The following is a 16,293-nucleotide window of genomic DNA, read 5'->3' on the forward strand; positions in this document are numbered from 1 at the left end:
ATAAATTAAGGGACATACACACTTCTTAGATGTAATATTCGGGAGGGAAATATCTTGACTTTTTAATGAAACACAATCTAAGTGGTTCTCCCCGTCTCCATCAAGCATCTTTGAGAGTCTCAAGCTCTGGCGTAGACAAACACTGGTCCGACCCTCATCAGCATGCAGTGGGATGAAGACCCATCTCGTGCGTCGCTCATCTTTGGAGTTTACACGGTGCCGTGTGACTGGACCATCGAACCCTTAATTGCATTAAATACATCAGGCAATACCTGTGCCTGCATAAAATAACCTACATTCAGAATTAGGACACAGCCATTTAGACAATTACTAGTCATAGGAGATGCGAATATATATGAAGGGTTATTCGAGTGTGCCGTGTGTGTGCGAGATATGATGACGGCCACATGACCGTGTTCATGCGACAAATGACAAAATTATGACGTGGGAGATATCGGCAAAAGATTAAGCTCCGCGAGGCAGGCAATGAGATTAATGAATACCGCGCTAATTAAATATTATACTTGCAAGAAGATAACCTATTGTCTGATCGAAAAATGTTAAGTTCCTTTGATTTCATCTCTGTAACTTGGTTTCCACATTATATAAATGAATCAAGGAAGAGACTGAATGAGTTTTTTTTCAATTGAGCAGACAAAAAACCTAGTTTTTATTTCACTTTGGAAAGCACCATATGGTGTACTGCATACAGAATGAAGCACTTAATAAAACTTCTATTGTTTCTTTCACCATTAAAGGAACACGTTGCCTTGGATCGGACGAGTTGGTCTTAGAAAAGCATTTGTAACTGTTTTTTATAAAACGCACATGATGTTGTAAAAGTAGAATACAATGATCCACACAAACATGCCTCGAAATTGCACGGTTTTCCTTATACCTCATCGACTAACACGGGCGGCCATTTATGGGAGTCAAATTTTTGACCCCCATAAATGTCCGACCGAGTAAGTTCGCGCTGTAAAAGGAAAACCACGCAATTTCGAGACAAACTTGTGTGGATAATTGTATTCTACTTTTAAAACATCTATCCAACCATATGCATTTTATAAAAAACGGTTACAAACGCTCATTTATCGACCAACTCGTCCGATTCAAGGCAACGTGTTCCTTTAATAAAGAAGCCTTCATATATTTTTCCATGAAAATTAGATAAGAGCCTGTGTATTGCTGTGTCACTCAAAGTTCTAGAATCATATTCCTAAAGTATTTTCACTATTAAAGGGAAGGTACACGTTTGGTAATTACTCAAAACAATTAAAAACTGACTTGGTACAATAAGCATGGGAGAGCTGTTGATAGTATAAAACATCGTGAGAAACGGCTCCCTCTGAAGTAGCATAATTTTGAGAAAGAGGTAATTTCTCACTAAAATAATAAAAGACTACTAGCCAGAAGTCTTTTATTCCTATCTGAAAGCACACAAATTCATCCAAAAGGGTGTTTTTTTTCTCTCATCATTTTCTCGCAACTTCGATGACCAATTAAGCTAAAATTTTCAATGGCTTGTTATTTTATGCTTATGTTGGGACACATCAAGTGATTTTTGAACCAGTGTTTTTTTTTTTTTCACCGTTGGTGGCGCCCTGCATGGGTTCATAGCAAAGACCCAGAAAATTGAAAATTGAAATCAACAGTGAAGTACCGGTGCCTCAGAAAACCAGCGTAAAAAAACTAGTTCATGCTGTAATCATAAAATATGTCACAACACGCAGTTTTCATCGTCTTGTTTGGATTGAGTTCACAGTGTGCCCTCACAGTGCTCTTTTCAATCCTAGTTACTTAGGGGCTTTTACTCAGAATTTTTGCTCTGCCCGACACTGATAAAGGTGGTTGTTTTTTCACATTATGAAACCATTTTTTAAAAATAATTTCACTCATTTTGTGTACAGTTACACACTCATACACTGGTTTACCTTTCTGTAACAAGGGAAAAACAATCTTAATTCCTTTCAAGTTGATCTTTAAGAAATGTTTTTAGAAGCAGATTGATCTACTTGAAGCGGCAATGTCTTTAAAATAGCTGCTCATATTCATCAGTAAGTGTTTTTATAAAAAGAGCAGAGTACACTTTTCAAAATGTCGAGACCCATCTTACACACTCAATTCTTTACAGAACCAAGACTTTCTCCAAGAAGAGATTACATGGCTATCAACCACAAACTAAGTATCTCTTACCTCTACACAATGAAAAGCTTTACAAATCTCTCTCAGATAAACGTTTTGTTTTATGTCTACATTCTGACAAAATTGTCCACAAAAGGTAACACTTTTTTAATAAAGTTTCAATTTTATCACACACTCCTAGAAAAATACCTTGAACTAAGAGTGTGCTAGAGTGTTCATGGAAATTAGAACAAGAAAGAAACATGACATCTAGAATGGGAAAGGTTATGTGTTTGAATCTCACCCAAGTATTACACCTGTGGTTTTTTGTTTTTGACTTGGAAAGTATACAGTGCTTATCAAACAACGGTGAAAGGTAAAACAAAACTAATTATGGACCATAAAGTATGTTTTTAATATCTATATTTTGACACAAAATTATCCGCAAGTATTATTCTTTTTTTGTTTACTTCATCCTAGTAACCCTGACAAGAATGAACATCTTTTTAAAATTGGGGAAAAAATGTGTAAGAGTACACTACACAAAAACTCAAGAACACAATGTACCTTATGCATGGATGTCATTATAAATGCCATCATCTAAGATGTAAAAGGATGGTGATATGGAAAACGCAAATTTTGTACAAGCAGCACATAGGTTGAGCCAATGATCAACCTTCTTTTGACCTAAAGCTGAGGGCGTCCTACTTAAATGACAACATTTGCATAAGGTCTATTGTCCAACCCGATCAATACAATCAGTTTTAAAAGCAGAAGGATTGATCTTTTGATCCCAAATAAATATATAATTTCATCAACACACAAGATGCATATTTTCTTTTGGTACTTTTTTAATTTTAAGATTATTTACATGGACGGTATAAAAAGTCTCTTTGGAGTATATATACAAAAGGGTCCGTGTCATCATTATCAAAGCAGGCCAGTGGCTGTACAATAAAACTATAAACTTTGACCCAGTTCCTGCATGTGCCCTCCATTTTATTTAGAGGGAAGGTGTACGGATGCAGTAACTGGTTGTGGTTGAGAATTCATAATTCCATTGTTTAAAGTTCACTTTTGAATATACTTTTGTATAATTACGAGTACTGTCACTTTGATTATACACTTTGCACTATTTTGTGATTTATGGCAGTATTGAAATGTACAACTACACGCCTGGTTTGATCTTGACCACTCAGCACCTATTAAAACTAAACTCAAGTAAAAAACAAAAACAAGGCAGACCTTGTAGAAAACTATTATGCAAGAAAAGCATATGAAAGTACTCTCCAACAGAAGGTGATGAATGCGTTGTTGTGTGCATGGCATTGGTAAGATTAAAAATATAAACATACGCAGATTTGCACATAAGTTACATGGTATAAAGATGAACATGTTGGGAAAACTTCCATTGAATTTGTTTTGCCTAATACACAGTTTTTAAGAAATAAAATAAAACAATCCAATTTGGTTCCCGCCAAGTCATTCATCCGATGTTTGAAAACAGTGATCGGGTTTTTCACTGCCGTTTGAGAATACGCAGCATTCCTGGTTTGATTTTTACGGCACATGCACGCACACAACTACGCACACGCGCACAGACACCATCTTGTAGGGCAGATATTTGAACGGTGACATCATATTCAATCTGGTCTACCCATGAACTAAAAAAGGTTGGATCACACAAACTGTGGATACAATACCAAAACCAACATTGGGTCTATCCTTTACATGGAAGTTTAAACCAATCATGTGCGATAACAAGTTTATGATAACATTATCATTGTTGCATCTCACTTTACAGAACTGCTACCTAATATTAGAGATGCTCAAGATGGAAGACTTGGATGAAGACGCACTGTTCCTGCTCGCCTTGTTCTTCTTCTTCTCCTTAACATCTCCTCCTGGTGATGGACCCTTCAGGCTAGGTAACGCCAACGGCTTCATCCTCTCTGAAAGGCGTAGCTCCTCATTCTCCTCTCTCAGGTAGTTTACCTCTCGTTTCAGGTGAACAAATTCCCTAAAGTTCAATCCTTCTGATTTCTCAACGATGGGTTTCTTGGGGAAGCTGTCAGCGAGGAGGACCTCTCTCTTTCGGATCTCATCTTGGAGTCTCTCGATGAAGGCAAGCATCCTATCTCTCTCAACAAGCTCCTCTTGGAGCTCTGTCGACTTCTCCTCCAGTTCTCCTCTCAAGGATGTCTCGCTCTCACTCACCCTGGCAATCTCTTGCTGATACGCTATCGCCTCTTTGCTCAGTCTCGCAACCTGCTTCTTCAGTTTCTCGTTACCCTCGTTCTTCTCCTGTTTGAAGCTCCTCGCTGATTCCAACTCATTCTCGAGGTGTTCTATCTTAAACGTGAACTCCTTGATCTTTTGATGGGCTTCGCCCAGCTCCAAGGTCAGACGTTCCCTGCAAGCTTCACAATCTTGGAGTTGGTTGGCGTCAGCCTTCAGGCCAATGTTCTCATTTTCCAGGCGTGTGCTTTCGGCGGAGAGATGCTCATTTGCCGTCTTCAATTCCATGACTTGGGCGATGGTACGATCAAGTTGTTGGTTCAGCACCTACAGCGATGGCAACGGTAAAAAAAAGAAAAGTGCTCACGTCTGAATTTTTATTAGGTACACTGTACAGCTACTTGGTAATCCTACTGCACTAATTTTGAGAAAAAAGGGGTTCCAATGTTTAAAGGGGTTGAGATGGATATTGATATGTAAAACACAGAAGGAGTAATTCGGTATTCCTCATCTGTCATGCATTTTAACAAAGAAAAAAAGAAAAAAATATTATTTTTACAAAAATGTATGTTAAAAATTGAACCCTTTTATGAACAAGACTAAGAATATTGTCTGATTCTTACTGCTTTTTTTACTTCATAAAATCACAGTACGGCCACAGTAAATCAACATTAAAGTCACCTGGAAGTGGTATTTTTTCAAAATAAAGCTTTTGTCACTAATATATGTGTTTTGATGAGTGGAATGTGAATAAACAGTTAACTAAGGTTTTAAACAATCAGTTCTTATGTTATTTACAAATTAAAGAGTAGACCCCGACCCGAGAGGACGCTGTTCGTGAGGTCAATCGAGGCAGACTTTGCCTGTAATGCATAGAGTAAACACAATTGCAAAGTACATGTACGGACCAAGTCGTGAGTTTGTACGTTTCAAAAAAATATTGTTTTGTTTTTTTCCCGGCAATGCCGACCAGGTGTATTGCTGCTGAATGCAGAAAAACACTTTTTGAAACGTACCAACTCACGACTTGGACGTACATGTACTTTACACATGTGTTTACTATACGCATTGCAGGCAAAGTCTGCCTCGATTGACGTCACAAAAGGGGTAGGCGGAGTCAGCCCCCAAACAACTTTATATATTTTTTAAACATATAAATCGTGACAAACAATTACTACAAATTTTTTTTTATTGTTCGTTAGCATATACTCTTATGTTTGAAAGAAAAAAATTCTATTTCCAAGCGACTTTAAAGGAACATTACAGAGTTGGTTTCACTTCAAAACATTTGCTGGCAGTGTAAGCACTTTATGTAATCCACCATAACAAAATTATACATAAACTGAAAAACCTGGGGAAGTTTGAGAGCAATCAGCCAACTGGGTCACGAGAAAATAGTGAAAGCCGACTGCACATTTTTCATGACATCGATGCAAAAAAATGAATAAAACGCTCACTGAGCCATGAAATTCAATTTCTCATCAAATATGACATTTATTTCAGAGAGAAATATTTCAAGGGATATTTTATACTATCATCATCATTAGGCCGGGGAAGTTTGATGTAAATCTGTGATTTTCACGATTTTGTTTTCTTGCCAATTCTGGAAGGTTCCTTGAAGTGAACAAAAGCTCTTGAAATAAAAAGTACTTTTTGTTTGTGTTTCAAGGAACAGCATTTTGTTTGGCTGTGAAGACAAAAACTTGGTGAAAGCATAATGGGTACATTTTAATTTCTCCTCAGGCATTTCAAGATAAGTCTGTAAAATCTTTCAAATTTGTAAACCAGCTACCATAGTTTACTTTTGTTTCAACTTCAAAAATGGTTTTGAAGCTCATTTACAACTGTTCCGCAGTAACCACACAGAATCATTCATGACTTGGGTATCTGTTTTTGCCCCTCTCTCTCTCTCCTCTCTTTAAATTTTGATTAAAGTAACTCACTCATTTGCTGGATATTACAACAATTATAAAAACAGGTCATAAGGAACACTACAACTCATCAATAAAAATCTACAACTTGCAGTGCATTATTAAACCCCGAACACCATCACACCCTCCCACCAATAGACATAAAACTCTTTCCCCCTTCCTTCAAAAAAAAAAGAGAAGAAAAAAAAGGGAAAAAAAAGGGACATCTAAATTATCGAGGTGATGTGTCACACTATCAATCATAATATTCTGGGTCATGATTGCGTCACCCACCGCCGGCTGCCTTTGAACCGGCCAGACTAAAATGTATGGAACCGTGTCGTTGACAATCACTGTCAGTCATGCCTGACCGACTGCAGGCGCTGAGGGTTTAGCTGCCCAAACACGCTCTGCGGCACTGCGTACATTTACCCTTTCACGGTCTGTTACCGTAAGTCAACTCACTCGTGGAGAGAGAGAGAGAGAGACCGAGTTGTTGGATAGAACCCCCCCCCCCCCACTTCTTAAATATATACAAGCATTAGTCTTCCTTCCAGAAAACCCAATTTGCGATAATGTAATAATTATTGTTAATACTTTTTCATCGTTGAGGCAAACATTGCACATCATGGTCGAGTGGGCACTGCCTTGATTGCTAGAGCAAACGCATTCTCCCAAATGGGAACAAATTTCAACAACTGTGTCAAATTTCCTTAAACTGTGCCGACGTCTGTTTCTATACCCAACAATTAAAAGTAGAGCGCTCATTTTCAGTGTTTTCTAAAAGAAGATAAAAAAACATCTTCATTCTTAAGTTGAGAAATTCACACTTGAATCAGTATCAAGGGAATCTAAGGATGGACTGAGACATCATGTACAACTGTGATGTAGTTTTCTCCACACAAATCTTAAGCCTTGTTAATTTTACAGTGCTTTCAACCTTGCCATCATCTTTGTAAACAAGCAAGTAAATAAATAAATAAGAAAACAAGTATTTCACTCACTTTCATTTTCTAAACACATCTTGAATTTATTCATATAAGTAAGACAGTAAAGGTTGGTGTTCTATTTTGTTTTCTTAATATAAGAAAATCATGAAATTGGTTTTGTAACTACTCCAGACAGAAAAAACAAGCTTTCCACTCGATTTAATTTCACTTGGAGACAACTGTTTCTTAATCATATCACGTATCTCATGCCTAAGAAAAACATTCAATTGGGAAATGTTAAAATAAAATTTCTATTGGTGCATAAGCTAGCCTATCGGGCCAATATGCACAACGTGAGTCAAAAAAAAGAAGAGAAAACCATATAGAATGCTCCAGACGCCGATTTTTAACAAACTCTTCCTAACTTAGGATTAATCTTAGGACTTAGGACCAGTTCAGTTCCGTATCCGAAGACGTTAGAACGAACTGTACCCATCCTAAGTTAGGACGGGTTACTCGTCCTAACTCGAGATAGGATTAATCCCAGCATTTCGTGAAATCGGCTGATGATTGCATAGTAGGACTTTAAAAACCCAAGACAGTCACCAAGTAGAAATCATTCAGCAGACTTTGTTTAAATTCAGCTTGCTTCGGCCAAACTTCCAAAATTGGGGTCCAGAATGTCCCAAAGTTTAAAAAGAAACCTGGGGAGAACCCATGATGATGACAATATTTAATTACTAGGTTGTTTGGATGGTGTGTTTATAAAATATAGACAGGAGTAATGGACTCTTCAAGTGAAAAAAGAAACTCCAAAACCAAAACTGATAGAAGTTGCCTTTAAAGGATGTGGGTACTTTTTGTAACACAAATCACAATGTCCACAGATTTACATTAAACTTAACTGTTCAAAGATAATGACAGTAGAAAGCTTCCCTTAAAATATTACTTGAGAAATTAGTAAAACAATGTCATGATTCAAAATGCTAAAATAATGTTCAACTACCCAAGACTAAAATTTGTGTAACTTGTTTAACTAATTTCTCAAAAACTACAGCACATTTAATAGCAAGTAATATTTTAAGGGAAGCTTTCTACCATCATTATCTTCAAACTGTGTGAGTTTGATGTAAATTTGTGGACATTGTGTTTTTTGTCCTACAAAAAGTACCCAGACCCTTTAAACTGAGAAGAGCACCTGCTTAGAGAAAATTGTCACAGGTTACATGTAGCTGTAAGAAATGTCTCAGTGATATTGAAGAGTGTGAATGAATGAAACCTTATGATGTATCGTTCCTTTACATAAAGACATACTTACATCTAGCTTAAGGTCATGCTTTTTCAGTTGGTCTAACTGATCGGTAAGCCGGGCATTCTTCTCTTCCAGCGCTTGATTCAAAGACTGCAGCTGGAATAGAAAGCAAAGTGAGAATCCATTTATTACGACAGACAGGAACACACCGATCAGATGAGCGCAGTGGATGTGGAGTCAGTTTTATAATTTGTCTTGGTATTTAAAGACCCTGGACGCTATTGGTAGTTGTCAAAGACCAGTCTTCTCACTTGGTGTATCTCAACAAATGCATAAAATAACAAACCTGTAAAAATTTGAGCTCAATTGGTCGTCGCAGTTGCGAGATAATAATGAAAGAAAAAAACACCTTGTCACACAAAGTTGTGTGCTTTCAGATGCTTGATTTCGAGAACACAAATTCTAAATCTGAGGTCTTGAAATAAAATTTGCGGAAAATTACTTTTTTCTCGAAAACTACATGTACGTCACTTCAGAGGGAGCCATTCTGACAATGTTTTATACTATCAACCTCTCCCCATTACTCGTTACCAAGTAAGGTTTTATGCAAATGATTATTTTGAGTAATTACCAATAGTGTCCACTGCCTTTAATATGATGTGTCCAAATAAATAAATAAATACTAAATAAAACAGGCAATGATATTTGATCCTTTGTAAAAAAAAAAAAAAAAAAAAGGAGGAACACACACCATATTTTGTCAAATTCTGGTTCTTTGAAAAAAAGGGAGGAATATTTTTGTCCAGTCAAAGGGCTGACCTATATAAGGTGTAGGCTTTAAAGGAACACGTTGCCTTGGATCGGTCGAGTTGGTCATTGAAAAGCGTTTGTTATAAAATGCATATGGGTAGAAAGATGCTGTAAAAGTAGAATACAATGATCCACACAAACATGCCTCGAAATTGCACGGTTTTCCTTTTACCTCGTCGGCTAACACGGTCGGCCATTTATGGGAGTAAAATTTTTGACTCCCATAAATGGCCGACCGTGTTCGTTCGCACAGTAAAAGGAAAACCACGCAATTTCGAGGCAAACTTGTGTGGATCATTGTATTCTACTTTTAAATTATCTTTCCAACCATATGCATTTTATAACAAACGGTTACAAACGCTTTTTTATAGACCAACTCGTCCGATCCAAGGCAACGTGTTCCTTTAACTCAATAGAAACCATCTGTTAATCATCACCATAAATATGCCCAGACACTGTTAATATTATTGATTTGTTGACTTTGTTATTTTCAGAAATAACTTCAGTGAATTTTCAGGAAAAATTTCAGGAGAAACAGAAATATACAGTATGGGACTACCTTGGAATACGCCTCTCTGAATATTTGTGCATGACGTCTCAATTCTTACCCAAAATGAGGCTATGGGCAGAAGTCCCCCATCACTTGCAGTGGGTGCGCCCATCGCCTCGTTTTGAGTTAGCATTGTGACGTACCTCATGCATAAATATTAAGAGAGGCGAATGGGTCTAGTCACTATGGTCTCTAAAGGGTTGATTGACTTTTTAGAACTGGTTAATAACAAACATTGATTTTTTTTCTCAAGAGCAAAACTAAAAGCACTGCAAATAAGATATATTGATAAACAAATCCCAGCCAAAAAAACATGTTCTAAAAGTGTCTTTTGCAATTATGACCTTATGTATGTAAATTTATTTAAAAAAAAAACTAAAAAAAAAACTAGTTTTACAATAATTTTATGAGATCACATGTACACAATAGGATCATGGGATTAAAATAAACCATAGCCTATAAATAGAATGTAATTCACTCCACATCGTGCTTCTGTCATTCAAGACCTTCCACGTATGGACAATAATTCTTTAAAAAAAGAAGAAAAAAAAACTAAAAAGACAACAACACATGCAGTTTTAGAATAGTTGAATGAAATCACCATGTAAGAAAATGTGATCTTGGGGGGTAGGAAACCATAGCCAAAGAAATTGTATGGCTGGCCGCCATTATGTTTGATCATTCAAGACCTATTTGCCTATTAACTTGTTGATGATCCCAGCAGGCAGATAAGGTGAAATGTAAGAAACGGAGTAACACGCGCGCAGCTAGGGTTGCCGTAGGGCACACCATCCAGCGCAAAGCCGTCACTGTGGAGCACAATGGATCTCCGCTCACTATCAGAATTCAGAATTTGTTCAAATTGAAAATGACCTTTTTTTTAAAGGGAGGGAAATCTTATTCAAATTTACATCTCTCATTGACATACTAGACGTGGTCAGTAAAAAAAAACATGGGAAGACGGACTTTAGTTTAGAGGCCTGGGTAAGCCTGGATTTGATTAAGTTAATTAAACTACCTCAGCGTTGATGCATATTTTACATTGAATCATAATTAATTGAAGAAAACAATTAAAGACTCTGCTTCTTATATAAAAGCCAAACATTTTTTTTCTTAAAGAAAGATTAAATAATTTTAATAAATACCCATTAAGATTGGGATGAATCACAAAAAGTAAAAAGCGATATTTCAAAAGTCAAAATTTTTATATGACAAAACAAAATTAGCTGTTGCCAAAAGACCTATGGCATATAATGACAAGAAATTTGCTAATGGTCTGAAATTTCCTCCTGAAATGAGTCTTTTCTATTATTTTAGGCTCGAGAAAAACTTAAGAGTCGAAGCATCAGACCATTATTTGTTAATTGTAGAGGAATGAATGAAACAGTAACTTTTGTGAAGTTGCTTTGAAGAAATGCCTCTGCTTACCGTAAGCAAAGAATCAATGCTTTACAAAGCAGGTAATTCCGTACTTTCGTCAAGCGTATTTCAGGGAATTTTTACCTGGAGTGTGCATGCGTTTTACACATTGCTGTGCTAGCCATTCTTCATTTACACAGCTAGAAATATGGATTTCCGGCCTTATGTACATTTTCTGAGAACAATAGATTAACCTTGCTAGTCTGCTGCCACCTTGTGACAGGGAAAGTCTCTGGTTAATTTCAGTATCATGAGATTCACTGACCTACATTCTTAAAATCACAATTTTGTCCATACTTGGCTGAAAAAAACTTTTAAACGTATCACTTTAGAAAGCAAATATCACTGATATTTACCCTGAAGTTTGAGTTCGGCACAAATTCCAACATGATCCTGTTCAAACATTGACTTTGTTGGGTTGTGTGTCTTCTAATAATGTCTCGCAATCCTTCTTACTTTTGGTGAGGAAGAAAAATAAATCCAGATTATGACAATTCCATGCATGAAAACTAAGACTCACACATTTTTACTTGTCATAATTTACCCCAAATCAGTTTAAGACAGGTTTCTTCCGCAAATTTCTCTAAAAAAATTTGGTTCAAGGTTGTTCAGTTTATTCAAATTCAGTTTTGCGACGCGTTTATTTCACAAGGGAGACAGTCCCTCCTTATAAAAGAGAAGAAAATATAACCAGACTCTAACCTTATGTTTAAAAGGTGTGAAATGTCATCTTATTTGATATTCTTTCAGAGTCGCGTTAATTTGAAGCATAACGTCATCAGATAGCAACAATGAATGTGTCTTAACATTCCAAACAGGAATTTCTGCTTCAGTCAAAAGGTCAAATTTAATACCGTTTTGATTGCATTTAAAAACAGAAATCCACGTACACGAATTTACAGACCCATATATTATTATGGTAGTCATGCATTTCATAGATGTTGACAAATTCACCCTGGAAGAATATCAAAATTTTACACTGTTTTAACTGTGAGGTAAGAGACTTAGTAACCTTTCTTTTTCCACTTTCTTAAGGACAGACACTAGAAAACGAGTGGATAACAAGACTGAACTCAAAACTTGGAGTCCCTCTTTAAAAAACTTCACTCACATTTAGTGGAAGCATATGTTAACAAAACATGATTATTTCCCTGGAGAGAAATGCAGACTATCATAAACACTGATCATAATTAATATATTTTAATGTTTTTTAAAACTCGTACAAATTATTTCAGCCGACAGGCTGTGAGAGTGTTTTTTAATTTTTATTAAACCATACAAATTTCATTGTCAATTATTTACATAAAACAAATCACCAGTGCACTTTCTCAACAGAGAAAACCAAAACTAAGCAGTCCTCTTGATGAAATGAATCAAAAAGATTTTTCTCTTCAAACACAGAGTTCTCAGACGGCAGCAACCTGTGCACCTTTGTGTACAAAGTCCTGTTCAGTTACAGGCTATATAAAGGTTTGCCCTCAACACACACATACATGTAGATGTCACTTGGGTTTAATGTATGTACTTGTACACATCTCAATGAGCGAGGCATTAAGGATGTTAAATAATAATTTGATTAAAAGTCAGCTGCCTTTGTCCCCTGTACTTTGAGTAAAGGTCGTGTCAGATCTTCTGTTCAAATGGAATTACAACTGACAGATGCATATATGAGTTGAGTTAGAGAGAGAGGCATAGTGCTGTGGACCGATCGTTGTTCCCTCTTGTGTACCTGGGCAGGGCATTATAATCTTCAACTGTTACACTATCCCTTGACGAGATCCCTGCATTAATTAAGAATATGACCCGTTCTGGATGGCTGTCATAAATCACCTGGGGACTTTATTGCCATTAAGAATTCAACCCTAACTGACGCATGCCTCTGCTGATAAGCTATCGCATGATCTAAGCGTTAATTACAGGTAGATCTCCCCACATGCACTTTCTCCCCGTTCCTTCTCTCTCTCTCACGCCAAAGTCTCCTCGCCAAGACTCTCTCCACTCTCCGTCCTTTTGTTTCTTGCGTCGATATGACCAAGGGGCCGGAAAAACTTGATGTTGAAGTATTAAAGCATGGCTTTTAAGAGAATGGCAAAAAAATTAAACAGATGAGGGGGAATATTAGAGGCACTCCGGTTCAATAAGTGTTAATGGAGCCTCTCCAAGCGCTAGCAGATCGCAAGTGGATAAAAGCTACCCAGCAATTATCACACCATCATGCTGGATACCAGTTACTTTGCCAATCACTTGAAAACGGACAAGAGAAAAGAAAAAAAGAAGGACGAGAAAAAAACAAGAAAGGGAGCATGTTTATCATCAACTGTTACATTTTAAGAACCTGAAGTACGTCAGGTTTGGGGCGAGTTTGAGGGAATTCATTAATTTCTTCAAGATAGTTAGATCATAGAAGTAGAATACGATCATCGACTGTGACTCGAACTCTTCAAGTGAATTAGTTGAGGGGTGATTTGTCACTGTGTTTTTTTTTTCTTCTGTGTGAATATTTCTTGGAATTTATTTTAGTTTTCAGCTGATAAACAGATAAACTGTATTGTTCCTGAGGTATCACCCATGGTTTAGAAGGGTGCTTAAATTGAAATGATGATGATGATCATCAATTCTTATTTTAGTGTGGCAGTTTTCTGAAAGCATTTTCTATATTATCGTATTTATATAATTGTTTTCTACTATGTTTTTGTTTGTGTGTGTGGGGAGGGGGGGTGGGGGGAGGGGTTAAGATGCACTCTAGGGATGATACTTTGCCAGTTTAGAGTAATTCTGTCAGTAGTACTGTACTGCTTTTCAACAGTTTTCAGAATTGTTATATAACATTTTGTCAATGTCTGTATTATGGTCTCAATGTTGTTGTTGTTGTTGCTGTTGTTGTGTGTTTTTTTTTTTTTTCTTCTCATTTACCCCAGGATTAGAGTGTCGATTTGGTTTATATAAAAAAAATTAATAAATTATGACTTAAAAAAAAAAAACTTTCAGTCAGTGGACACTATTGGTAATTACTCAAAATAATTATTATCATAAAACCTTTCTTGATTACAAGGAATGGGGAGAGGTTGATGGTATAAACCATTGTGAGAAACAGCTCCCTCTGAAGTGATATAGTTTTTAAGAAAGAAGTAATTTTCCACGAATTTGATTTGACCTCAGATTTAGAATTTGAGGTCTCGAAATCAAGCATCTGAAAGCACACAACTTTGTGTGACCATGGTGCAACAAGGGTGTTTTTTCTTTCATTAATATCTCGCAACTTCGACGACCGATTGAGCTCAAATTTTCACAGGTTTGTTATTTTATGCATATGTTGAGATACACCAACTGTGAAGACTAGTCTTTGACAATTACCAATAGTGTCCACCGTCTTTAAATGATGCATTTGATGACTATTACAGTGCTTCAATGAGTTTTGTTTGTCAGGTAAAAGTTAATAAATTTGCATCAGAAATAAAGAATATAATTTGGTTTTACCCATACACTCTATACTCCACTTCCTGAGTCCTGTGAAAAATCACAGGCTTACAACTCCGATGGGATTCAAACCCACAACCTTTGCCGTTCTAGAGAAGATGTGTTAGTTTTTAGACCACTTAGATGACTGACTATCTAGAGTTAGTTAAAATTAAAGTACAAGTTATCAGTACATTTTTAATGATAATATTCAGGTCTTTTTTATTTTTTATTATTATTTATATTTCATTTTTTTCTTCTTAATCGTTTCTCCTTTTTGAATCTATTAACTATGCTTGAGATTATTCTTTCAAAATGGCAGCTTCTATTTTAAGAAATATAGGACCCTTTCCTATCAAATTCCAATTTCATAATATCAAACTTTTCGTTATGAATAAGACTTTCAAATGAGTGAATTTCCATGCTTCCTTTCTTCATGCTAGGACGTTTCTTTTAGCGCCAGCGCTTAACAGAAACCGCTGCTTATGGGAGTTATTATTAGATGTTGATTTTACCCCTACAGTAATTAGAGATGAATGGTGTTTATGACAGCACAGTTAATGAGCGCAGATGGATGACCATGAAAAATGTACTAAAAGACAAAGAGGAAAATCTTTGACAGTGATGACTTCATCATTGGTTCCTTTTATAGCCGTGTAGTGATGATGTAATTTTCTTCTTTAAAAAAATAATTTTGTGTAAGTGTCCCTTGGCAGGGTAGAACAATCAATGTGTGCAAGAAACCATTGCCATTGTGTTGCCATGGAAACATTGCATCTTCACAGTATTTGCTTTGACTTCACTTGTGTGTGTTAACTCATCAGTCGCACCATGAATGGCAAAAGGGTCGAAAAAACACAAAATTTCGCAGCTAATTTTGTTTTATACAATTATTGATTTACTCATTACGTTCAAGAATTTCAGCAATCTTCAAGACCTAATGCATTACACTAATTAGCATGACTGAAACATCACCAGATGTGCAATTTTTTGTTTCCACAAAGGATTTTATAGTAGGATACGCCACTTTTTCCATTGAAATACAAAGCAATAACACAATGCAAAACTGCCCCAGTAAAACAGCCATAGCACAGCCATAGCCACAGCCAACAAGCATTAAAGCAAAGGCTGCCCTCAGCAACATCCTTTGCAACAGCCGTAGCCACAGCCAACAAGCATTAAAGCAAAGGCTGCCCTCAGCAACATCCTTTGCAACAGCCAACAAGCATTAAAGCAAAGGCTGCCCTCAGCAACATCCTTAGCAACTGCCATAGCCACAGCCAACAAGCATTAAAGCAAAGGCTGCCCTCAGCAACATCCTTAGCAACAGCCGTAGCCACAGCCAACAAGCATTGAAGCAAAGGCTGCCCTCAGCAACATCCTTAGCAACAGCCGTAGCCACATCCAACAAGCATTGAAGCAAAGGCTGCCCTCAGCAACATCCTTAGCAACAGCCGTAGCCACAGCCAACAAGCATTAAAGCAAAGGCTGCCCTCAGCAACATCCTAAGCAACATTCTCTGCAACAGCATTAGCCACAGCCAATGCACGTTAAAGCAAAGGCTGACCTCAGCAACATCTATAGCAACAGCCTAAAACCACAGCC

General features: G+C 36.8%; 1 protein-coding gene across 1 annotated transcript in view; it reads right to left on the minus strand.

Moving 5' to 3' along the window:
* Positions 1 to 661: 661 nt before the first annotated feature.
* The window catches only part of LOC139935248 (uncharacterized), a 59,590-nt gene continuing 43,958 nt past the window's right edge, over positions 662 to 16,293 (minus strand). Inside the window, exons 4-5 of the mRNA XM_071929759.1 lie at positions 8,520 to 8,609; positions 662 to 4,689 (exon numbers count right to left, since the gene is read on the minus strand). Of these exons, the coding sequence (XP_071785860.1) occupies positions 3,934 to 4,689; positions 8,520 to 8,609 (846 nt within the window). The 3' untranslated portion in view covers positions 662 to 3,933. The remainder of the gene's footprint in view (positions 4,690 to 8,519; positions 8,610 to 16,293) is intronic.

Source organism: Asterias amurensis, chromosome 3 (genome assembly GCF_032118995.1).
Source record: "Asterias amurensis chromosome 3, ASM3211899v1".
In the NCBI taxonomy this organism is placed as follows: domain Eukaryota; kingdom Metazoa; phylum Echinodermata; class Asteroidea; order Forcipulatida; family Asteriidae; genus Asterias; species Asterias amurensis.